Raw genomic sequence first — 24,542 nt, 5'->3', positions numbered from 1 at the left:
TGTGTCATAATTTTCCTACCCTCTTTTTCTCTTTAGAACTCAAAAATAATATTTTAATGAGAGCTGTAAACCATTAGCCAGTGTTTTCTTTTCCACTTTCCTTCAGTCTCAGCAAGACTTTACATATTAGTCTTTTGCTTTGAATGAATGTTTACTTACTATCAAGTAGTGTAACAGAAATGTTTAAAGTAAAGATCTATGGACCACTACAGCATGTTTATGTCTTCCCTGTAATGATAATTCTTGGGAAAAAAAACTGTTTAATTACTGATTTTTAAAAATTATTATTTAGCATAATGCTCTGTTCCTCAAATGTTTCCAAAGATGGTAAATCAAAGTTTACTCTTTATGAACCAGGTAGTCATCATCATCAAACCAAAGTCCATATTGAAGCAAACACGGAAGTCCATAGGTTACATTATTTTCAGAAAGTAAATGATTTAAAGTTAAAGTTTACTTTGAAACTTCAAAACAAATTTGTTTTATGCATTCTTACATTTTCAATGCTAAGGAGTGTTCAAAAAAATTTTGGGGTGTGAATGAAGCTTCAGTCCGTCCTGCAGGTAAGTGAATTGTGAGTTGCATGATTCTGTAAGTTAAAATCCATCGATGTCTGTGAAATGAGCGAGCGAGATTAGATTACCAAAAGCATAATTCACTGAAATGATATTTGTGTGATAATTTACTCAGCCTCATGTTATTTAACTTTATATGTGGAATACAGTTATACTGCATTTACTAAAAGTACTCTTTTTGCTCTTAACATAAGACCCAAAAGATTAAAAAAACATATAAAAGTTCAACTGTATGACAAAATATAAGATACAGCAGCTTTAAACAGATTTAGCATTTTTGGTTGCACCTATATTCCTTTAAAAACTACATGCTTGTCCTTAATTTATCATGAAGCAATTTTCATAAATATGCTGTTGGCTAATCAGTAATGCACTAAAAAGCAACCATCATTTTACATATACATGCTTTCTTAAATTTGTCAGTGTGTTTCAGTTCAGTTTTTTAACTTCCAAGTATTTTTTTTTTTTGAATAAAACAACAATACATATAATACAATTTAACCAAAAGATGATGTTTTCAGTGCACAGGTAACCACAAAAACTTCAACATAAGTCAAACATCAACAGAAAAACAAATGAAAAGCCATATATACAGAAATAAATAAATCATGTGTTCCCAAGACATATGGATTACATTTCAGGTATATGTCAACCATTATAACTGAATATTAAATATTAGTCTTTCCTCTAACTCAAAAACACATACAATTACAGTTTCAACATTCAACATTTATGTCATTTGTAAGTTTCAGTTAATGCAACACAAATTATTTGTGTACTTCCAATAAAAATGAATTTTTCAAATATTTAAGTGAATCCAACACAAATAAATTTAGGTCAAATGAAACAAGTACACTGAAAAAACATGATGTCTGCAAAATTGTTAAAAACAATGTATGTGTCTTGAATTTGAATAAACAAATTGAATTTAGTAAAGTTTAACTTAATTTGTTTGTTTAAATTCAGTTTACAACCACTTAACTTAAAAAAAATGTAAACCCAAGAAATCATCTTTGAATATTCTTTCTGTGTAGCAGACATCTTTTTTTCCAGAGTAAAAACCTTCCCTCATTACAACTTTTTTCAGCTTCTGTGTGCAGCTAGAATGACCTCATGGCTAAGAAGCTCATGATCACGTATGCCTTGTGGGCAATGGGCGGCCCACTCGGCCTTCATCACATTTACCTGGGCAGAGACAGCCATGCTCTTCTTTGGATACTGACCTTTGGTGGCTTTGGCATTGGCTGGGCAAGAGAGTTCTTCCGTATCCCATCCTACGTGAGTGAAGCCAACCGTGACGTTGAGAAAGGCCGTGTTCGACATCCAGGTGCCACTCCACCACCACCAGTAGGCCTGATTCGGTTTGTCGGTCAGATTTGCGTGGGTGTTTATTTTGGTTCAGTGGCTTTAATCAGCCTCAGTTCTCTCAGCTTCTTCTACTTCCTAGTGTTGCCTCTGAGTGTTGCTGCTGGTGTGCATCTGGTGTCCTCTGTGGGCCAGCAGACCTCAAACCTTCACAAGACTCTCATTACGTGCGTCATCACATCATCCATCTTCTACGGCAGCAATCTCTCTCCTCTGCCCATCAGCATAGCTGGCAGTGTCACCTCTGCGCAGCACAACACATTGAAACCTCTGAGGCCAGAGCCATTGGGTGAGAATATGCACTATTAATGTGCACACTTTGGTAACACTTTATAATAAGGGCTTATTTGTTTATATTAGTCTTTGCATTACACAAGCAAACACTGAGTAAACAAAGCATTTAAAAAGTTCAGATGCAAAAGCCTCTAAGTAAATTCTGAACTATTCTTCTAAAAGGAGCATTTTTTTTTCTCAGGCTCTTCAATAATTTCACTTTTATGGTGATGAATAGTTTTTTTTTCATTGCTTTTAAAGCGAAATAACTGAAGAGATAAAATAACTGGCGGAGAAAAACACTTTATAATAACATTTCAGACAACACAGAGATTTTCTGAACTTTACATTTAGCAAATAAAGCATTTATTAACCTTTGTTATTTTTGGTTCTAAAAATTTTACAATAATGTTACATGATGCATGCTTTCTAAACAAAATGTGCTTAAAACTACAACATTGTTCACACATTCAAACTGATCGTTGAAAAAATGATTAAAAACACTGCATCATGCATGACAGGACATTAGTTGGTTTGTAAAAAAATAAATAAATAAAAAGTTTGTCAAGTACTTTTGCACAGATTAAAGATATATTACACATGTACACAGCATCATCATTTATCAGATCTGCATTTATTTATTTACACAGAAACTGAAACATTTCATTTTTAACATTTTTAAAACGTACATTTTAAAACCTATTTCCAAATGTTTCAAGGCCACAAAATGTTGTTTCCAAAAGTTGAATCTAAAAGGCTCAAGATGTAAGATTTCTAAATTATAGTAAAACCGCTAGAGCAGTGTTATATATTTTGCCTTCCATTGTACAAAATGTTTTGAAGAATATTTAAATCCAAAGAAATAAGCAATTTAAACTAGTAATGCCATGTTATGGCTGATAAAATCCCAAACTCTCAATTTCCAGTGTGGTTTAAAAAAAAGTAAATAAGTAAGTAAATAAATAAATTATTAAATAAATAGCAAGGGATGCGTTCAGAGAAAATATATTTCAAAGTCTAGAAGCCTGAAAAACACCAACAAATTCATTTATTCATTTATTTCCTTTTTGGCTTAGTCCCTTTATTAATTTGGGGTCACCACAATGGAATGAACCACGCTAACAAATTTAAGATGAGCGAATTATCATTTGTACGTCCTTACACTACTCTTTCACAGAACTATAACTGCAACTATATTCTTATCAAGATTAATACTGAAAAACAATAATATAACTACCCAGACAACGTAAAAAAACATATGATAAGGAACTAAACTTCTGCCTTTGTGCCAGTGTGGTTTGACAGAAAACAGAAAAACACCAAAGACACTTTATTAAGTTTTAATGCGTTTCATTAACCACACAGAGCAGCATTATATTAGAATGTTAAAATCTATTCAGTTTGATAAAACAGTGCTGCTTTGTCACCACGTGAACACAACCAGAAAAACTGGAAGTGGTCGACTGTGGCATAAAACAATTCCTCTGCTTGCTGTGTCCTGCTCATCTCTCATCAGCAATTGCTTCAACAGTTCTCATTTAGCTTCTACTGTATACATCTTTCAGCCTTACTCTGCTTCATTTTACCATGATAATAAGTATTGAATATGTTAACTCATCTATGAACATGATTTCTGCAGGAGTCCCTTTGGATTTAATGAAAATGATAACACCCATGATTCCACATTCAGTCACGCCATCATCAATCTACACCTATGTTTGTTGTAATTGTAAATATGCTAGAAAATTACATACTGTGCCTTTAAAATTCAGCATAGATGTCAGCATAAAATGGAAATGGTGTTCATCTTTTCCTTCCTATTGCGATGTTTAACCATGTGGAGAAAAAATGTGCAAAACTTGAATTTGTTCATTAGGAATTAATTGGACCTTTAAATTGTATGTATATTATATCATGGCCATTTTAGGCCACATATTTCTAAATAAATGTTGGATATATAACATATGGTGGCGCAGTAGGTAGTGCTGTCGCCTCACAGCAATAAGGTCGCTGGGTCGCTGGTTCGAACAGTTGATGTTTCTTTGTGGAGTTTGCATGTTCTCCCTGCGTTCGCGTGGGTTTCCTCTGGTTTCCTTCACTGTCCAAAGACATGAGGTCCGGTTGAATTGGGTAGGCTAAATTGTCCGTAGTGTATGAGTGTGTGAATGAATGAGTGGGTGGATGTTTCCCAGAATTGGGTTGCGGCTGGAAGGGCATCCGCTGCGTAAAAATGTGCTGGATAAGTTGGTGGTTCATTCCGCTGTGGCGACCCCAGATTAATAAAGGGACTAAGCCGACAAGAAAATGAATGAATGAATATATCACATATGTAAAATCCAAACATAAACTTGTATGATAAGTGTAATTTGCATAATATTTCAATAAATCCGATTTCTACACTGTAAAACCCAAAACGTTAAGGTAACTCAAACTATTTGAGGAAACCGATTGCAACAAACCATTTAATTTTAAAACTAATCCTAATGAGTTCTGTTAACTTAATCCATTTGAATAAACGAAGCAATTTGAGCACAGTAAAACCCAATAAATAAAGAGAACTCAAACCAACTGAGTACTGTAAAACCCAATTAGTTAAGGCAACTCAAACCACCCGAGGAAACCATTTGCTACAAACCATTTAAGTTAAAAACAACTCATCTATACAAGTACTGTGAACTTACTCCATTTAAGTTGAAGTAATGAAGTATTTAAGGAACTCAATACATTCAACACTGAGTTCAAAACTCTTTTCAAATCAGTACAATTAACTTTCAGTAAATTTTGAGTTAATGACACAAATTTATTTGATAAAGTTGACTGTTGGGTTTTACAGTTTGTAAGGCATTAGACGAGGCAGGGAGCTTCATTTGATTAAAGAATATGAAGGTAAATGAATTAGAAAAAGAAATTATAATAAATACTGCATAAAATGATAATAAAAAATTTGTCCAATTTAAATTCATGGGTATTCGAAAGATGTATAAGTAAAAGTTGATTTAAAATTAATTAATGCTGTGGAAGTACGGTTTATTGTAAAATAATTCCTGCAAATGAAAATAATGTTAACAAATGAAACATTATTGTAAAAGTGTTACCCATATGTGTACGTTTTTCAGTCCAAAGACTTTTGTGTTACATCAGTTGTGTCTAATTAACCTGCTTGGTGTGAATCTTCCCAAGGGCCTCGTCTGTATCGTCTAAGTTTAGGAGTGCTGGCTTTCTCTGCCCCGCTGGGATACTGTGTTTTCCACAACACCACTGCTACACTGTACTACATATCGGACTGCATAGCGGCCCTGATTGATTTCTTCTGGTTCTTTCCATGGCTCAAAGGGGTCCTGGAGTATTTTCTCCTGTTGCCATATCGTCTGCTATGCCTCTTAACAGGAGGAGGTTTCTATGAGGAAAGCTGGAGGAAGATGCTTGAAATAATTCTTAATGAGTTTAGTAAGAAAGAAATGGAAGCACTGAAGGTGAGTTCAGAAGGCCTAGTTTTAATTGGTCAGTAGCATATGGGGCACTTTTCACTTTTCACGATTTTATATGAAATGGGATGGTAGATATTTATTTAATCCTCATAATATTTTCTTAAAAACAGATACTATCATTACCAGAAGAGGCTTCTCTGGAGGAGATCACTCGCAGCTACAGGGAACTGGCTAAAGTGTGGCATCCAGACCACAACCCCAAAAGGCAAGAAGAAGCGCAGCAGATGTTTATTCAGATCCAGGAGGCTTATGAGATACTTGTAGATAGACATAAGACAAAACGGAGAAAATAAACTTCTGAGGGACCGGTCACATACACCCAAGTTCACCCAAAAATTTAAATTAACTCACTATTTACTCAACCTCAAGTGGTTCCAAACCTTTATGAGTTTCTTTATTCTCAAGATATTTTAAAGAAAGCTGAAAACCTGTAATCACTGACTTCCATAGGAAAGGACATAAACAAATACTATGGAAGTCAATGGTTACAGGTTTCCGGCTTTTCAAAATATCTTCTTTAGTGTTCAACAAAAGAAAGGCCAACAGATTTTTCAGTTTTGGGTGAATTATCCCTTTAAGCTCTTCACATACAGAAAGAACACCAGGATTTTAGCACAAAGTCAATGAAGTGCAATAAACATGAATGTTTCTAAACAAAGGAGGTTTTTTTCTGTTCAGAGAAATTCTCCCCTTAGGTGGACAACTAAGAATTATCTGCCATCTTGTGGTAGCATTTCGTATTGATAGCGTTGTGTCCACAGGGAATTGGCGGACCCTAGAGAGTCAGTAATGCTACTGCAGGGAGTCGACCAAATGTGTTTTCTGGCCAGAATAAATAAATAAATAAATAAATAAATAATAAATAAATAAATAAATAAATAAATAAATAAATAAATAAATAAATAAATAAATAAATAAATAAATAAATGTGTATTTATTATAAAAAACATTTTAAAATACTATAATTAATAACCAATTACTTAAAATCACTATTAATCATAAAATGCATCAAATGAAGTTTATAAATGCATTAAGCATGTTACTATAGCACAGGCTTAAAAAACAACTTTGTTTTCTGTAAAAAATACAAATAAAAAATAATAGCAATATACTACTACTACTACTACTACTACTACTACTACTACTACTAATAATAATAATAATAATAATAATAATAATAATAATGATAATAATAATGTTCATTTTTATTTTTGAATTGCACAATTAACAAAATTCACAGAAATTCACAAATATGACTTCTTTGTTAAATGTTTAATGGTAAATCAGTTGTTTGGTGTCAAGAAGGTACTACATGGTCTATAGAAATGTTTGAAGAAAAAAAAATGTAACTGAATTTAATTAAGAAAATAAATGAACAACAATTAGTATAAATGGAACAATCAAATAAATATAAGTTGGATACAAATAACCAAATAGCTATTATATAAAAATAACTTCATAAGATTCCTGTAAATGACCAAATGTAATTAAAATAAATGTAAATATTAAATCATATGCAAGTACAAATTAATCAGATAAAAATAAGATTTTATAAGCAAATAAATAAATATGTATGTATGTATGTATGTATGTATGTATGTATGTATGTATGTATGTATTTTTTTTTCCTTTTAAATAAATCTTTCTTTTTTAATAAGAAAAATACAGCTGTCTTTATTTTATGTTCCTCCATTGATGATGGACATAATCAGGGGTCTGTGACATCTAACAAAATGGTTTATTTTTGACAAATCATAGTGAACATATAGTGAGCACTGTCACTGCACAATCATCAAACAAAGAACAACCTTTATTATATTGATGCTATTAGTAATATATTAATCAATTAAATAATAATAATAATAATAATAATAATAATAATAATAATAATAATAATAATAATAATAATAATAATATAAATAATAAATAATTATTAAACTTTTAGAATTTAGCTTTCCCAGCTGATACTGTTTGATTATAGTGAATAAATTACAATGCATTTTTAAGGTCACTGAAATAAATAATAATAACAATACGTGGCCTTTGTAGTTTTTACACTGTGTTATATTTCCCAAACTTGTAGCACGAGGATCGATGCATTCGATAATCCCTCCCAATCATGGATTAGAGAGGCGGTTTTCGGCTATGTTTTATTCGGGCCTGTATCCCGGCATGGGCCCGGAAGTTGTTTGGGGTTTCAGGTAAAAGATCCCGGAGATGCTGCCTTCGCCAGAGAAAACAAACGGCGCTTCTGCTGTATAAATATTGCAATCAAAGTCGATCGTCAGGTAAGAAAACATACTCCCCGTGCGAAATCAATCGCGGTTATTGACGAAAAGTGACATTAGGTGAGGTAACTGGGCTCGGATTGGGAGGGTTTACACGGCCAGACGCATCTGTCGAGTGCTGGGTGCCATAGCAACGCCAGCGGGCTCTCAGGAAACATAATTCCTCTTTAGTTTGTCACGTCTAAAAATCGACCGTATTTCACGACCGGAGGCTGCCGATCGGATTGCGTTGTCAGCAACGCTAGTCCTTTCGTTTGTGAGTTAGTTTAGCGATGTCTTTGGCTTATTGTGAGCTGTCACGTCTCGTTAGCTGGTTAGCAGCAGCGGCTAGCTAGTGTTGCTCCAGACAGACAGGATTGACATGATTCTGCGTGCTGTCAGTCCTCCTCTGCAGCACGATGGTGCATGAAAAGTTACCAAACATACGGGGGCTTGTGCTCGATAATCTTGTTCTCGTCGTCAGGTATTGTTTACTGGTGTGATTGCACACAGACAGGGGCTGTTTCGATTACTGCGTTAATTTGAAGACTCATTGACAGCACTGTGAATTTATGAGATCTGCCTGTTGCAGCTGTGTGTGTGTGTTTTCTGCTTCGTACGACACAACGAGGTCTTATGTTTCTGGAGGCCTGTTGTTGGCGATTAAATGATAAGTCGTTGTGCATTTATAAATGTTACAACGTAAGATGAATAAATAAAAAGCATTTTTATTCATTCACGGTTTGAAAGATTGTGAAAGAAAACATTGGCGTTTGTCGTCACTGCCTTGTAAACTGTCAGCTTAAACTTACTGTTTATGCTATCAGATTGTGTTTTAAGAGTACCCTCCTGTGATATTTAAGTCAGTTCTGACCCATAATGGGAATAAAAACAAATATTAGAGGTTACAAAGTGGTCTAATCCCATAAATATTTAAAAATCAAAAGCTTGAATTTGTGTTAACAAATATTTTAGCTTTTTATGTGTCATTCAATCACTTTTGACTCTTGACATTGTGCATTATTTTGCTTTTAGTACTAGTTTGTTATACCTTTATTCTTTAATTTAGTTTGTGCTGTCTGTTATGCTCAATTGTTTCTGGATTATTGGTCCGTGTACAAACCTATTGCAACAAACCCGTTAAATTAAATCATAGTGTCAGATATTTTGGAGTCAGATTTGCTTTATGGCTGATAAAAAAACTACTTAAAGCTGCACAATATACCAAAATGCCAAGGGTAAAAGGCTTTAAAAATATGGATCATCAGATTTGTCCAGAGATTAATTAAAAAATTTTCAAACTTATTTGTTAACAAATGTACATTCTTAATGAAAATGTTATGTTATAAATGTGAAATTATATTTGATTTCACATTTAAAACTAAAACCTAGTTACAATATTAAAACTATAATATGTGAAAATCTGGTTTTGTCTGCATCATCAAAAATCATCATGTTTTCCAGTTTATTTCAAAAGCATTTGCATTTTCTTTAATATTTTGCTATTAGTAAATGTTGTTATGTCTTTATTTAAAATTAATTTTTTAATTATTTGTGCTGTGTAAATTTTGTTATGCATACGAGTCTGATTACCATCCAATTCATTTATCCACACTTCTGCCATACATTACATTGTTACACATTTTGATGTTAGACAAAAAAAAATATTTAAAGTTTAGTTTGCTATTGGCTCACATTTTACCAAATATGAATAACGTGGTTATTTTTATAAGAATTAATGGGTATTTTGTTTCAATATGTAATGCTTTTAAAGCATTTTTCCAATACCAAAGTCATAACACGTGGAAATGTCTGAGTAATAGGAAAGCATAACAACCCTTGCATTTGGCTTGCTGTCATCATTGCTCTAGATGTCAGCCTGTGTTCTGATAGGTCACAGGATGAAGGGAGGGCAGTTTCTTGCACATTACGCTCTCCATTTAAGAGTAGAATTCTATAGAATGGACACTCAATTCAGCTGTTGAGCTAGAAATGAGATCTTGACCAGTGTGAGCGTATCAATTATTCAGCTACTCAAACTGTGCAACCACACAGGAAAGGGAGAAATAACGAACTGCAAGTGAACCTGCAAGTGTTGTTTTTGTTTGATATCAAAGGAGGCAAATAGAGATGTTTTCGTGTTTTTGAGTGCATCCAATGCAAAATGTACCAGTGAAAAAACCTTGCTTTGCTTTTTGCAATGTTGAAATTTGGAGTTGGTTTTATTCTTTGCTATCCAATGTTTTATATATGTATACAGGTATATATATATATATATATATATATATATATATATATATATATATATATATATATATATATATATATATAAATGATTTTTTTGTATAGGCTGCTGGTGTGATGATGAATGCTGACGATTGCAATGGCCGTTCGTACATGTCAGGTAAGGTGTATTTTTATTTTTATTATTATTTTTATTTATTTATTTTCATTTTAAGAGACATACATTTATACATAAGTGTACAAAAACATGATGTAAGTCTGATTTTATATTATATTTATATCATATTTACAATTATAATAAGTGTGCTGGTTTAAGTTCTCTAGGGAAATAATATTACGGAGCAAACACTTTCAAATATATTTATTTAACAGAGCCAACCCTGAATCAGTTTTATATTTTTCATTCAAATCAAATCTTATGTAGGTTTTAAAAGGTTCTAAGTAGTTACTTGCTATAAAATAAGCCAGCCTTAATGTTAAAACACCAACCAAACAAGTAACCATTTTATTTTATTTTATTGAAACCATCTGTTTCAGTTTCTAAAGACATTATTTTTTTACTTAAATTGTTTTATTTCCTATTAAATTGTATGGTGGAAATTTTGTAATAAATAAAAATGTTAACATTTTGAGCCTCGTGTTGGTGTTTCAGGTAGTGGAGATTCTTCAACAGAGCGGGAGTTTTTTGCAGGGCTGAGAGGACCCACCGTGAGCACACCAAACAGTCAACAGTCCTCACCCAGCCGCTCACTCAGTGGTCAGTAGTTTTCAGTGGTGAAAGAACGTAAACCTTTACTTGTACCTATACCATAAACACAAGGATGTAGTGGACATTTTAAAAGTTGTATGAGAGCTGTATGAGATCCAAAAGTTTATATTCATATAATTATTAATTACCTGTTTTTAAATGGTCTGTCTCCAAAAGTGAGGGGTTTATGCTACGCCCCTGCATAAACCTATATCTGAGTAGATGTACAGATACCCTAATAAAATATTACTCTAGTTAAAGTACTAATAATTACTTATTAAGTTGTAGTAATAATTAGTAATTGTAAATTACTTTTTAATATTACTTGAATACTTATTAAAAATGGAAAAAGCACAGATTGATTTCATGTTTAATTGGCACCAAAATGTTTTTTTTTTTTTTTATTAATTCATTTTCTTTTCAGCTTAGTCCCTTTATTAATCTGGGGTCGCCACAGCGGAATGAACTGCCAACTTATCCAGCATATGTTTCACGCAGCGGATGCCCTTCCAGCTACAACCCATCCCTGGGAATCATCCATACACACTCATTTACACTCGTACACTACGGACAATTCAGCCCACCCAATTCACCTGTACCACATGTCTTTGGACTGTGGGGGAAACCGGAGCACCCGGAGGAAACCCACGCAAACGCAGGCAGAACATGCAAACACTATGGACATAATAGCTTACAACTCAGCAGTTCAACAATTTAGCTTACAATGTTTGGACTGTGGGGGAAACTGGAGCACCCAGAGGAAACCCACGCGAACACGGCGACAACATGCAAACTCCACAAAGAAACTCTAACTGACCCAGCCAAGGCTCGAACCAGCGACCTTCTTGCTGTGAGGTGACAGCACTACCTACTGCATCACTGCGTCGACAGTTTTGTTTTTTTAATTAATAATACTAATGCTGATATATACTGATGATTAATGGGAATTCTAGTGTGCAAGCAAGTGAAAATGGCAGTAAATAACATATAGCTATGAAACTAAATGTGACAAACATCAACATAATATAAAAAATAAACAAACCACATGAAATCACTTGGGCCAAATGTGATCTAATTTTTAAAAGTAAGATATGCAAAGATACTAGTTTTAAATATTTATGAACTAATGTAACGGCAAGAAAGATGCATGGTAATTAATTTTAATTGTCTTTGTTTTTAATTGAAACAAACCTTGTTTATTCGAAACTGGAACATGTATATGTCCACATTCAGGACCTTCATGCAGTGGGTTTTAACAGCTCAAACATTTTAATACCTGATTTGGTTAACTGACGGTGATGACCTAAATGTGATTTTCAATTAAATTAATAAATTCTGAAATTTCAGTGAATTTTATTGAGCAGTGACTTTAGTGAGTTGTTAACTGGAGATACATTCCGAACGAATATTTGGAATCAGTGAATTATTGACTGGGCGACGCAGTGGCGCAGTGACTAGTGCTGTCCCCTCACAACAAGAAGGTTGATGGTTTGAGCCTCGGCTGGGTCAGTTGGCATTTCTGTGTGGAGTTTGCATGTTCTCGTTGTGTTTGCGTGGGTTTCCTCCTGGTGCTCCGGTTTCCCCCACAGTCCAAAGATTGTAAGCTAAATTGTTGAATCGCTGAATTGTAAGCTGTACTGTCCATAGTGTATGCGTGTATGGATGTTTCCCAGGGTTTGGTTGCAGGTGGAAGGGCATCCGCTATGTAAAACATATCATATGCTGGATAAGTTGGCGGTTCATTTCACCGTGGCGACCCCTGATTAGGGACTAAGCTGAAAAGAAATCAATAAATTAATGAGTTGTTAACTAGACATTCACTCTGACTGGATCATTTGATTCAGTGAATCATTGACTAGAGACTCAGTCTGACAAGTTAATTTGAATCGGTGAGTAACTGACTGAAGACTCACTTTGATCAGATCATTTAAGTCAACAAAATGACAATTGGAGACTCACTCTGATCGGATAGTTTGAATCAGAGAATAATTGACTGGGGATAGGATATTTTGTTGATGATGAATATGTTGATAACTTTATTGTCAGACTTAGATTGGATTTTTTTTTGACAGTATGCTACGCTATTTAAAAATAGACAAGACATAATTCAATTACATAGACAAAAAAAGTATCATTTTACACTGACCTTATTTAGCTCTAAGCCAGCCTGATGTACAAAACAATTGTTTTAATTTCACTCCGTTAAATCCTTTGACTTTCGATGTCAAATCAATGAAATGTGAACTTCAGACTCATTCTGACCAGATCATTTGAATCAGAGAATCGCTGACTGGAGACTTTTTCTAGGCAGATAATTTGAGTCAGTGAATCAGTAAGTGGAGACTTACTCTGACCTGATTATTATATTTAGTGAGCTGTTGACTCAAGAACAGATGCAAGTGGATCAGTTCCAATCACAAATCATAGCTGTAACAAGCAATGGAAATAAAGACATCATTATTAGTCAAGCAGGATGAATAAGCAAAACGTTTTAAATGAATTGTTGAGGGGAAAATTTTACATAATAATGAAAAATAGATGAATGTAAACTGTACTCAGATACTTTGACATAACATTGAAGTAAAAAATGATTCGTCCCTATGCACCATTGGTGTTTTTCAGCGTTTTAAACAAATTTTTACATCTTACTTAACCTAAAAAATGTCTTTCTTTTGCTATTCATTGTACACACTGATTGTTTATCATTTCGAATTCCTGGTTAGAGTTAAAAATATATGGCAAGTGAATAAATGTGTAACTTTCTGTCCACGTCCAGCTAACTCCATCAAAGTGGAGCTGTATAGTGACGAGGAGGCAGGTGGTGCTCCACTAGTGGAAAGGAGAGTCGGAGAGAAAGATGAAGGATGGAAAGATGAAAAGGGCGATTTGGCAGAAGACGGTGGAGTGGAGATGGTTGGAGGCACTCGAGGGCAGGCTGGCAGCGGCTGCGGGGAGATGGCCAGCTCTGAACCCGCATCCCCTGGTCCCATTCGGCTGCCCAACGGGAAGCTTAAATGTGATATATGCGGGATGATCTGCATCGGACCCAATGTTCTTATGGTGCACAAACGCAGCCATACAGGTAAGTGTTTCTTGACCAACTCTTAAAAAAAACAAAAAAAACAATCAATTATCTTTTATAAAATGTCAGCTTGAAGATATGTGCTGCTGTTTTTTTGGGCCGGTGGGAAAACTGGTAGTCTTGGTCTCGGTAGGTGAGCGGCCATTCCAATGTAACCAGTGCGGGGCCTCCTTCACTCAGAAGGGCAACTTGCTGCGTCACATCAAGCTCCATTCTGGCGAAAAGCCCTTCAAATGTCCCTTTTGCAACTACGCCTGTCGCCGCCGTGATGCTCTGACAGGACACCTCCGCACCCACTCTGGTGAGCCGCCATTTGTGAGAAATAAAGAGAAGGAAGGAGCGAGAACTTTGTGGCTGGAAAATAAATGGAAGGAAAAGTGTGTGGGCTGGAAAAAGCCTTTTGATTTGCCACAAAGCATGAATTAGTGCAGTCAAGGTCATCTTAACCCATTTCTCCTTTAATGCAAGTGGTGATTATTTTTGCTGCCTGGAACTTCACTCAACTTCCTTTTGAACCTGTTGCTTCTCTAAAGCTTGAGCCGGCAGACTAATACGTGTAAATTAAATCTTATCGATCAGTTATGTAATCGCATTTTAGTCAAAGACTAAATGAAGTGCAGCGGTCTAGTATGACATTTAGAATATCATGAAAACAGGATATCCTGCTTGTGTTTTTGAATGATGAGCGTTTACCTGTAGGTCCTTTGAATAAGAATGCAGATATTCAGAGAAATGACTTTATAGAGTGATGGATTTCTCTGAAATGACGCACATCTCTAAAGCTATCCGGACAGATGCGGTCTGTAGTTCTTGCTATTCTATTAACGTCATAGATGAACTGCGTGTAATTTCGTTTTTGGGGAAATTGTGTCAAGGGAAATTCTGTGGTTTTATGAATTCTGTACCAGTAACTACCTTATTCTTATGGAATTCTTTATAATCTATTTTATATAATAATTATGATTATTATTAATTATCATATTATTCATCCTAATAATATTATGTGGTGTTTATTTTAGTTATAATTTGGAGTGTAACAACACATTTGTTTCAAGAATTTTTATGTATTCTTAATTGTAACAAATAATGTGTTAATAAAACACTAAGCGTTTTAGATAAATACAGACATTACATTAGACAATAATCAATAATCAATAATATTGCACAACACATGGACATGATCATTTTGGTCATGCTATATATATCTAGTATATATATATATATATATATATATATATATATATATATATATATATATATATATATATATATATATATATATATATATATATATATATATATATATATATATAAAAGTTCTGTCTGGTTCTCGAATCTGATTGGCTGATAGCCGTGATATATTTAAGTAATATCAGCACCCGTACAGCCTCTTTACCCTTTGTGTATTACTCTGCCCACATACAGCCAGCAAAAAGCAGACACTACAGATCAAAAGTTTAAAGATGCTTGCTCAGCTGTTTAACTGTCAGCTTATGATTTGAACCCAACGCGGAAGAAAGTAGTTCAATTATGTTGTCAAACTGTTGTATCAACACAATATCACACATGGCTGTATATCGGCACTGGTGGGGGCACTAAGGCACTCGGCTTGCGGCCTCGTGCCAACGCATGCCTCCCACCAGTGCCGATATACAGCCATATCGCACTGCTACGAGTGTGATATTGCTCATATATAAATATAGCTGTCAGTATGGTAAAAAAAATAATATAGTATTTGCTATAAATTATCTTAGTATATTTTCATGTAGGTGTCTGACAACTGAAAACAGATCTGGTACCAGATATTACAGACTTTGTTACTTTATTATTATTATTGTAACATTTATTATTATTTATTTGTTATATTATTAAATTGTTAAAATGACTAAAATGAAATATTCTTATGGATAAAATATTATGTGTTCTTTGCAACAGCGCATTTGCATTAGGGCTGCACAATATTGTAAAAATCTAGCATTACGATTATTTTTTTTTTTATTGTGATTTGAATTCAGTTTCATCAGATAACTTAATATCTCTCTTAGAAAGAACTTGTTATGTATTATTATTATGTTATTATGTATTATATTATGATCGATTGGGATGATTCTGCAGAGGGAGTACATCTCCATGAAATCTAATCTTTTGGGGTCCCCCGACACATTTTCGCTGTGGTCTGTGCTAATTGCAGTGCATTTCTGTATTGGCATGTGTTGTGAGTATTTTCATTTATAACTGTCTATAAATATAATCAAGACAAATATACAATTGAAAAAGTGTTTTAGTGTTTTCAGAGTCTGACGATATTCAAATACAGTAACTAAGTAAAATAAAAATAATTCAATAAATTTAATCGTTGTTAAAGTCACAAATGGTACAGTTTCTTGGGCCTGAATGCTTTTGAGGTCATTGTACAATCACAAGCATCAAAAATGCATGCAAATTATGAAATATAAACTTAACATTGCATATCCTGCGATGTGACTATTGTGAAGGATCACATTGCGATATCGATGCTGAAACAGTATATTGTGCAGCCCCAACTTGCATCTTGATGTTATTATATTGTCATTCCAGTATTATATAGTGAGTGTCATCAAATGGTCTTAAAATGACAATAATATAGTTTATTGCAATATATTGTAAAAAAAATTAATAAAATAGATATCATGACAGGCCTAGTTATAGAGTACACCTCCTATTGAATAATCTCAAGAAGTTTTGTGTTATCTCATTATCGTGTTCATAAGAACACATTTGTATGGTCCCATTCATCCATTTGAGCTATAGTTAAACTTTAAACATTAAACTGTACTTTATTAAATTACAGAGTTTGTTTTCTAAACCATTGATTATTAAGAGAAGACAAAAAGAAGCAATTTTATGTTTAGTGTTTCCACCCTTAAAAAGTACCAAATTGTAAATTTTAAACTGATCTACATACCTAACCATCATTTTTGTGTACAGTTTCACCTCTAATTATATTTAATAAGAAAATTGTTTTACTGGTAATCACCTTTTACTATTACTATTAATAGTCATCACTATTAATCACAGCATCAATGTTGTATTCATGTTTATATAACACTTGCAGATCCGTGTGAAATGCATTGGTATTCTCCCTCCTCGTTATTTCAGTATCCTCCCCTACAGTAGGAAAGCCCTACAAGTGCAGTTACTGTGGCCGCAGCTACAAGCAGCAGAGCACCCTGGAAGAGCACCGTGAGCGCTGTCACAGCTACCTGCAAAGTCTGGACCACCAGCCGGCTCACAACACCCAGCCTACTCACGGTAATATCATTTTCCCTCCCACAAATGGTAGGGGAAGCCAGTACTTTGCAACCAAGTTTTGTTCACCAACATTATTGTGTTTATGGTGTGTGAAGATCACAGCTGGTGAAGTAGCTGTATGCAAGAATGGTTCAGAGCTCTTCTTGATTAAAATACATGCTTTTGGAGAGGTTGTATTTTATACATGAAGAATCTGAACAGGTGGTTAGATGTCGAAAAGAAAAAAGATATATTATTTTGCTGTAGGCCCTGTGTTGTATAATATACCAGCTGCAGTATCCAATGTTGTTAGTATTTCCATTTTTTATTTCTTTTTTAAATACAGACATTATAACCAATCTCTCAGAGCACTGAATTAAAATGTGTATTTTAACTGATAATCACACAGATAAGACTATGAAATTATTTAATTTTATTTTATTTATGCATTTGTTTGTTTGTTTGTAGAGGAGTACAGTACTATTTTATTAGTTATTTAATCATTATATTTAGCAAGGACACTTTTAGGTTATTAAAAGTTTATTATAATATATTTACTACTATATAATATATAGTTTATTATGACAAGGCAAAGCAAGTTTATTTATATAGCACATTTCATAAATAGTGGCAATTCAAAATGCTTTACATAAACAGGAATAAAAGAGACAAGTATAAGAAAATAAAAACAAATAATAAAAGTGATTTAAAAACAGATTAAAATGTGTTAAAACAGGTTCTAAAAGATTAAAAAAGAAAAGATTTAATTATAATAAATGTAATAAATATAATACATTTAATTATAATACATTTATTATAATTTGATCACTTTGTTTGTATAATTCATACGAAATAGTTGAAGTAGTTTGTTTGATTTTCTGTTCTTCAAAGAATCATTTTACCACACTAATAATAATAATTGGGAATGATTCTTTAGCACCAAACCAGTATTTACGATGTCTTCAGAAGGGTCATGTTACATTTATGACTGAAGAAATTAACATTAATAAATAATTAATAAATTCCTTTGCCAATGAATTTTATATATATATATATATATATATATATATATATATATATATATATATATATATATATATATATATATATATATATATATATATATATTTTTTTTTTTTTTTTTTTGATTGATTTATTGAATAACACACAATATTCTATTATAATCATGCCTCCATATGTGCATCATGTACAGGTGAAGAGTCCCATAACGTGGAGATGATATCTGAACCCCTGATCCAGTCCTCATCAGAAAAAATGACCTTCATTGATCGTCTGGCAAATAGCATCACTAAGAGGAAGAGATCTACACCCCAGAAATTCCTGGGTAGGCTCATTTCTTTGAAAAGCAGTACAGTATTTCCTGCGTAAATGGGTATTAAGCTCGTCGGCTATGTCCACTGCTAAAATTATACCTTGGTTGTCTATATACAGTTGAAGTCAGAATTATGAGCCCCCACTTTGTTTTTTGTTTTCTTTTTGAAATATTCCCCAAATTATGTTTAACAGAACAAGGAAATTTTCACAATATGTCTGATAATATTTGATTTGATTGCATTTTAAGGTCAAATTATTGACAGTTAATTTAAACTATATGTTTTCTAGATAGTCTAAAGAACAAACCATCGGTATACAATAAATAGTCTATCTAAAAAAATATAGCTTAAAGGGGCTAATAATGACCTTAAAATAGTTTTAAAAAAATTTAATAACTGCTTTTATACTAGCCAATATATAACAAATAAAGTTTTCACCAGAAGAATAAATATTATGAGACATACTGTGAAAATTTCCTGGCTCTGTTAAATATCATTTGGGAAATATTAAAAAATAAATAAATAAATAAAAGGGGGGCCAATAATTCTGAATTCAACTGTATATTGAAGATAATCTGTCTGGATCAGTCAGACATCAACTTTTTTAAAACTAGATTTATAAAAGTAACATGTTCTAAAAATAGTATTGCTTCTTGCTTGGCTGCATAAAAAAACAAAATCATTTCAGTGTAATGTGATACTTGACAATCAATTATACTGATGCTCCCTGGCTTTCTAGGTGAAAAGCACATGCGGCTGAATATATCTGAAGCACCTTATGATCTTGACCCCAATCCTGATAAAGAAGGGGATTTGTTGCTCTCACATCCTGAGGGCGACCCGGCTGCTCTAGCAGAGATGGGAGGGCGTTTCATGCGGGGACCAAGAGGAGGCAGCAATGACGTGGATCCTTCCCGCTCGCTGCGGATGCCGCCTCACTCCGCCTGCCTCTCAGAATTCACCCCAGTCATTAGCTCCGTCTACCCTCATATAACCCCTCTAGGTCAGCGCTTAAACTGTGCGGGGGGCATCTCCATGGGCTTGGCCGGGAGGGAGGCCGGCGAGGGTCATGAAGATTTGCCCTCCACCCGCAGCCGCGCTGCTTCGCCGAGTAACGGTTACCAAGATTCGACAGACACTGAGAGCATGGCGGAGGAGCAGTGCGTTATTACCTCGGCGCCACCGGGAAATTTGAACCACCGTGGGCGCGATCGGCACAGTCCTAGTCACGCCAAAGAAATGGACATAGAGGGGGACAGGGAGAAAGGGGTCCCTGGGGGTTTACCGACCAAGGCGAGTCCGCGCTCACCGTTGACAAGAGAAGCCATGCAGGTGGTAGACGGGGAAGGGCGGCCGGTGCGTTCCTTCCGCTGCGAGCACTGTCGCATTTTCTTCCTGGACCATGTCATGTTCACCATCCACATGGGCTGCCACGGCTTCCGCCAGCCATTCGAGTGCAACATCTGTGGTCACCGCAGCCAGGACCGCTACGAGTTCTCCTCACACATTGTTCGTGGGGAGCACCAGGTGGGCTGAGGTGGATGGTGGAGGTCAAAACTGGGGGAAGATGTACAGAGAGTTGTATGCTGCTTTGAGATGGCGTCATGGCATCTAGTTCGGTCTGCACCAGAGTGGGGCACATTAGCACTTGCTTTTATAGTTAGCGAACATCCAATTTTTACCTTTTAAGGCTAATCGCTTGGGTACGAACACAAAACGTGCGATTGCATCCTGCGTTAGAGGATGTCAGGAGGATTCACCTAGTCCAATCCTCCGATTGCACTCCCACAAAAAGTCATTCATCGCAAGACGCAGCTGTTTTGCTTTAGAAGTGCCTTCCTTCCGTGGGGTTTATTTTTTATCAGTTGCGAAGAGAAATTCGAGATGTGAGATTAGGTGTGTACTCATCTGTTCGGTGGCGTTTACATAGAGTCTGCCTCTTCAGGAGAGAAGGACAAAAAATAGCTTCGACGTCCAAAGTCTGGACTGTTTTATCCAGAGCGGTTTTCCAAAGTTTCTGAGCCTGTTAAACAAGAGAAATCTAAGCCTAGGAGTATTCACACAAACATTGTGCTCTTTTAGGATACCTCGATGGGACTGTTGAAATTAGGCGACTCAGGGAGGACACTGCTGACAGAGAGGGAATGAGGAGCAAGCAGCGTAAATCGCAAAACTGAGGCTGGAGTATTGGTATGTTAGCCATATAAGGAGCACAGACACATATTGCCTTAATCGTTGCTTTATATGAACCCTGTACGAGCTAGTCGTTGAATTGCACATGGTTTTTAATGCTGGAAGATTTAGTCGGTACAATGCAGTTTGAATTCGGGTAACTTTAAAACAAAGATGATACGGCACTCTTGGATCAAGTAGGATTGGGGTTAGGCTAAAGCTAGGGTAATTTTATTAATTTCTAAAATGTATATTAGTGTTTTATTTGAGAAAGGAAATGAACTTGAAACATTTGCCTTAGTTTTTGAGTCTACAACCTCTGTCCTGAAGAAGAAGAAAGGTTGGTTTCCTCGTGCCTCAAATCTTGATTGTCGTTTCAAACCTTATCTCGACCTCACTTACATTACGATAAATATTTTGCCTATCAAATCTATTGAGAATAGAGGGTTTTTTTTAAATAGAGGTTTTTGTAGTATGAAGTCCCCACCCTCCATCCTCTGCCATGCTGCAAACACAGTAGGCCACATTGTTTTCTTTTAGATGCGGAGGGGGGAAAGGAGCCTTAAAGTTCTGGTGCAGACCAAACACTGAGCCATGTTGCATTCCGTGACTCTGAGTGAAGGGGAAGGGTTGTTACCTCAAAAGGAGGATTGCACTTTTTCTAATTCTGCTTAAATGTGAGTGTTTTGCTGGGGCTGGGGTGGGTTTTGGACCGGCGCGGCGACACGGGGCGGGAGGGGGATTTTATTCAAAGGCTTTAGGGAAGCAGACACAGTAAAGACTGGTAACTGAGCTTTGAAACATACTCTTTTGTTTTCTGAAATTGCTCTATTGCACTGATTTCTGATAAAAAAAAAAATGCTATTTAGAGAAAACAAGAAACAATTTGATACGAGAACACGTTGGTTATAAAGACCAGATGAACAGTGTGGTGTTTTTAAAAACAATTCTACAAAGGCTATTTTCCTAATAACAAAAGGGGTCGCAGTCATTTAAGGTTTCAGAACTGAACATTTTCTCCTTGTGTTGTAAAATTTGGTGCTTGGATGTTTGTGTGACTTCTGCCCTTGATATTGGACTTGTATCCTGTACGCTTGTCCTGTGTGGTCATGTCCATATGAGTTCATGCATACGGTACTCTCGATCCCCACCGAGTATGAACTGCTGCTTGATTTTGAAGGAAAGGACTGAAATGTTGTCGTAGAGTTATGTACCGTCCTGCCAAGAGATATATAAATATATGGTGGCCTGTTTTATCAGCGGATCTCACTTGCACAAACTGAGATGAAACTAAAGCACCAATGAGTGAAATAATGAAGATTTGTTTTGTTTGATTGCTTGTACATTTCTCACCTTTATGTGACGTGGGCTGTGGTTAAGGGTACGTGGATGTTGTAGCATGTGTGTATAACTGGACCCTGAAGGTGGTCAGCTGTTTCCAAAACTTGCTTATGTGTAATCCACTGACCCTACATCTTTCGGTTACTTTCACGATGTTTGTAGGCCTCTTAATGCGAATGCTTGGATTCACTCCAGTGCAAGCCTACGGAGTACAGTATGAATGGATAAGTGAGACCAAATCCAGTATTTACAAAGGTTAGTCAATGACTTTGCACCCTTACTTTCTTTTATTTTTATTTTTCTGCAAAAAAAAATTATTTACTTGAAATTATGGCAAAAACCATATATGACACTTAATGCACTTAACGGTCAAAGAGAAATTATGTAATGAATTCTATCGAGCGTGTGAATGGGAGAGGTTGCATGTGTACTCGTTTGTTTTCTGGGGTTCTGCAACTCTTCTGCTTGTGAAATACTAGCTGCAATTTTTCCCTATTTCCTCTAAACCAAACCCAGCTCTTTATCTGCATCATTTCATATTTCTTATCCCCAAGGTGTGATGAACTAAATATTTTTAAACGAACTGTGAAGCAACCATAACGAGCAGCAACTGAGAAAGAGAGACTTAGCGTTTTTGGGGAGGCAGGGATCAAACTCTGTCGTTCTTGGGCTTTATCCCTGGATTCAATGTTTTTAAATATTTTGTGAGAGAAAAAAAATGTATATGACAAAGAAAAACTCTTTACCTCAAATTTGTTAAAATATAAAAAAACTGCCTCATGTTCTATAAAAAGGTGTGTTGGTTTCAAGAGGTATTGTTTATTTGATCTTGTTTTTAAGGAGTGTAACCCAACTTTAAGTTGAAGTAATTTTTCATGTCCAATAAAGTAATATTTGTTGTAACTTCTGTCGCTTACAACTCTAAACACTTTTTCCCTAATTTATGTCCAGTCTTGATCAAATTTCAGTTGTCAAATTATTTTAACCAGAGATGCTCAACCCTGTTACTGGGATCTACCTTTCTGCAGATTTCAGTTGCAATCCATATCAAACACACCTGCCTGTAATTATCAAGTGCTGTTCAGGACCTAATTAATTGGTTCAGGTGTGTTTGATCAGGGTTGGAGCTGAACTAATCAGGAAGGTAGATCCCCAGGAACAGGGTTGAGCATCCCTGATTTAAAGTATATCTTGTATTATTTTTTAGTTTACTTGACCCAACAGTGTTAATAATATAGTGTTGCTATGTTTTATTTCCAAGTCTTTAGGTTTAGCAATTATACCGTTTATTAGGATTCAGTTTCAGGTTCATGTTTTATTTCAACCGGTTTAAATTTATTTCCATGTAATGTTTGTATTTGATTTCGCTTTTATTTAAATGAACTTTCCATAGTTTGTTTTTACCAGGGGTGTCAACTTAGTCCTGGTGAGCCGGGGTCCGTTCTTCGTACCTCGCTTAAATGATCTAAGATGATTTGGCAGATCCTGAATCTTTTAATCTTGATAACTGATCTCTCGCTTATTTGGTTCTTCAAACAAGTTCGCGAATCAGATTAGAATGTCTGGATGAACTGATCTGAGATCGCTGCGTTTGTTGTTAAGGACAGATCTATCGATCCTCGAAATCATGATCAGCAATGCAACGATTGGCTGACGGCACAGCAGCGTAATGACATCATCTGATTAATATTCAATTATCCATGTGAGCAAAATTACATCAAATTAGCAGTAAACGGCTTGTTAAATAAGACACGCAGTAACTTCACATTTGTTGTGAGCTGCAGGCTTTACACTTTCATTTGTCAAGACAAGAGTATTCATCATGTATTTCAATGCAAATCAGTGTATTTAGTTCTACATTTAGAAAAGATTTTCTTTATTATAGTACAGTTTTTTAATCGGTGTAAAGAATAACTGGTTGTTTCCAAAAGCATTTTGATATTGGTAAAGGCGTCTGCAACTTTTGTGAAGCATCAAATCACTGGCATATTAACTGTCAAAACATGTTTATGACTGCATAAATGTATTATTGCTTTTAAAAAAAAGTCACATATTGTGCATTTCTATTATACACAATTTGTACTAAAGCGATCTAAAAAGTTCATACCAATAAGTTTTCTCTTTGCACCACCAGGTGGCAGTCTTTGTACTTTCATTTCGAGGGTGCAGATTGCATACGTTTTATTAATATGTAAAACTTTATTTATTTTATTAATGACTATAACTTTAAATATATAGTTAAAAACTACTATTTTCCCAAGTGTATATAACTTTTACTGTAAGAAAATATCAGAACTCGGTACATACTTTCTGTATTATCTTTGCTTGAACTGAGCCGATCTAATCCTGTTTATATGATTTGAACCTGCTCCCGATCAGGTTT

General features: G+C 34.9%; 2 protein-coding genes across 31 annotated transcripts; both read left to right on the top strand.

Annotated features, from left to right (window-relative positions):
• The first annotated feature begins 84 nt into the window (after positions 1-84).
• Positions 85-6,359, top strand: dnajc22 (DnaJ (Hsp40) homolog, subfamily C, member 22). Of its 2 annotated transcripts, XM_073939081.1 has the most exons (5): positions 370-563; positions 1,663-1,922; positions 2,023-2,229; positions 5,394-5,686; positions 5,812-6,359. In XM_073939081.1, coding segments are annotated over exons 2-5 (684 nt in total). In that variant the 5' UTR covers positions 370-563; positions 1,663-1,921; the 3' UTR covers positions 5,995-6,359. The 2 variants fall into 2 exon arrangements, with proteins under 2 accessions (XP_001335380.1, XP_073795182.1); XM_001335344.8 differs by having other exon boundaries at positions 85-563; positions 1,663-2,229.
• Positions 6,360-7,877: 1,518 nt separating this feature from the next.
• On the top strand, positions 7,878-23,062 carry ikzf4 (IKAROS family zinc finger 4). Of its 29 annotated transcripts, none has more exons than XR_012398381.1 (10): positions 7,878-7,989; positions 10,318-10,372; positions 10,865-10,969; positions 13,737-14,042; positions 14,176-14,343; positions 17,196-17,333; positions 18,526-18,657; positions 20,729-20,836; positions 22,322-22,414; positions 22,714-23,062. XR_012398381.1 is itself a non-coding variant. In XM_073938640.1 (9 exons), exons 2-9 carry the CDS (start codon positions 10,330-10,332, stop codon positions 22,725-22,727), a joined length of 999 nt encoding a protein of 332 aa, XP_073794741.1. In that variant the 5' UTR covers positions 7,878-7,989; positions 10,318-10,329; the 3' UTR covers positions 22,728-23,062.
• The last annotated feature ends 1,480 nt before the right edge of the window (positions 23,063-24,542 follow it).

Source organism: Danio rerio, chromosome 23, assembly GCF_049306965.1.
Source record: "Danio rerio strain Tuebingen ecotype United States chromosome 23, GRCz12tu, whole genome shotgun sequence".
In the NCBI taxonomy this organism is placed as follows: domain Eukaryota; kingdom Metazoa; phylum Chordata; class Actinopteri; order Cypriniformes; family Danionidae; genus Danio; species Danio rerio.
The sequence above is the reverse complement of the archived record's forward strand: the minus strand, read 5'-3'. Positions and strand labels throughout refer to the sequence as shown.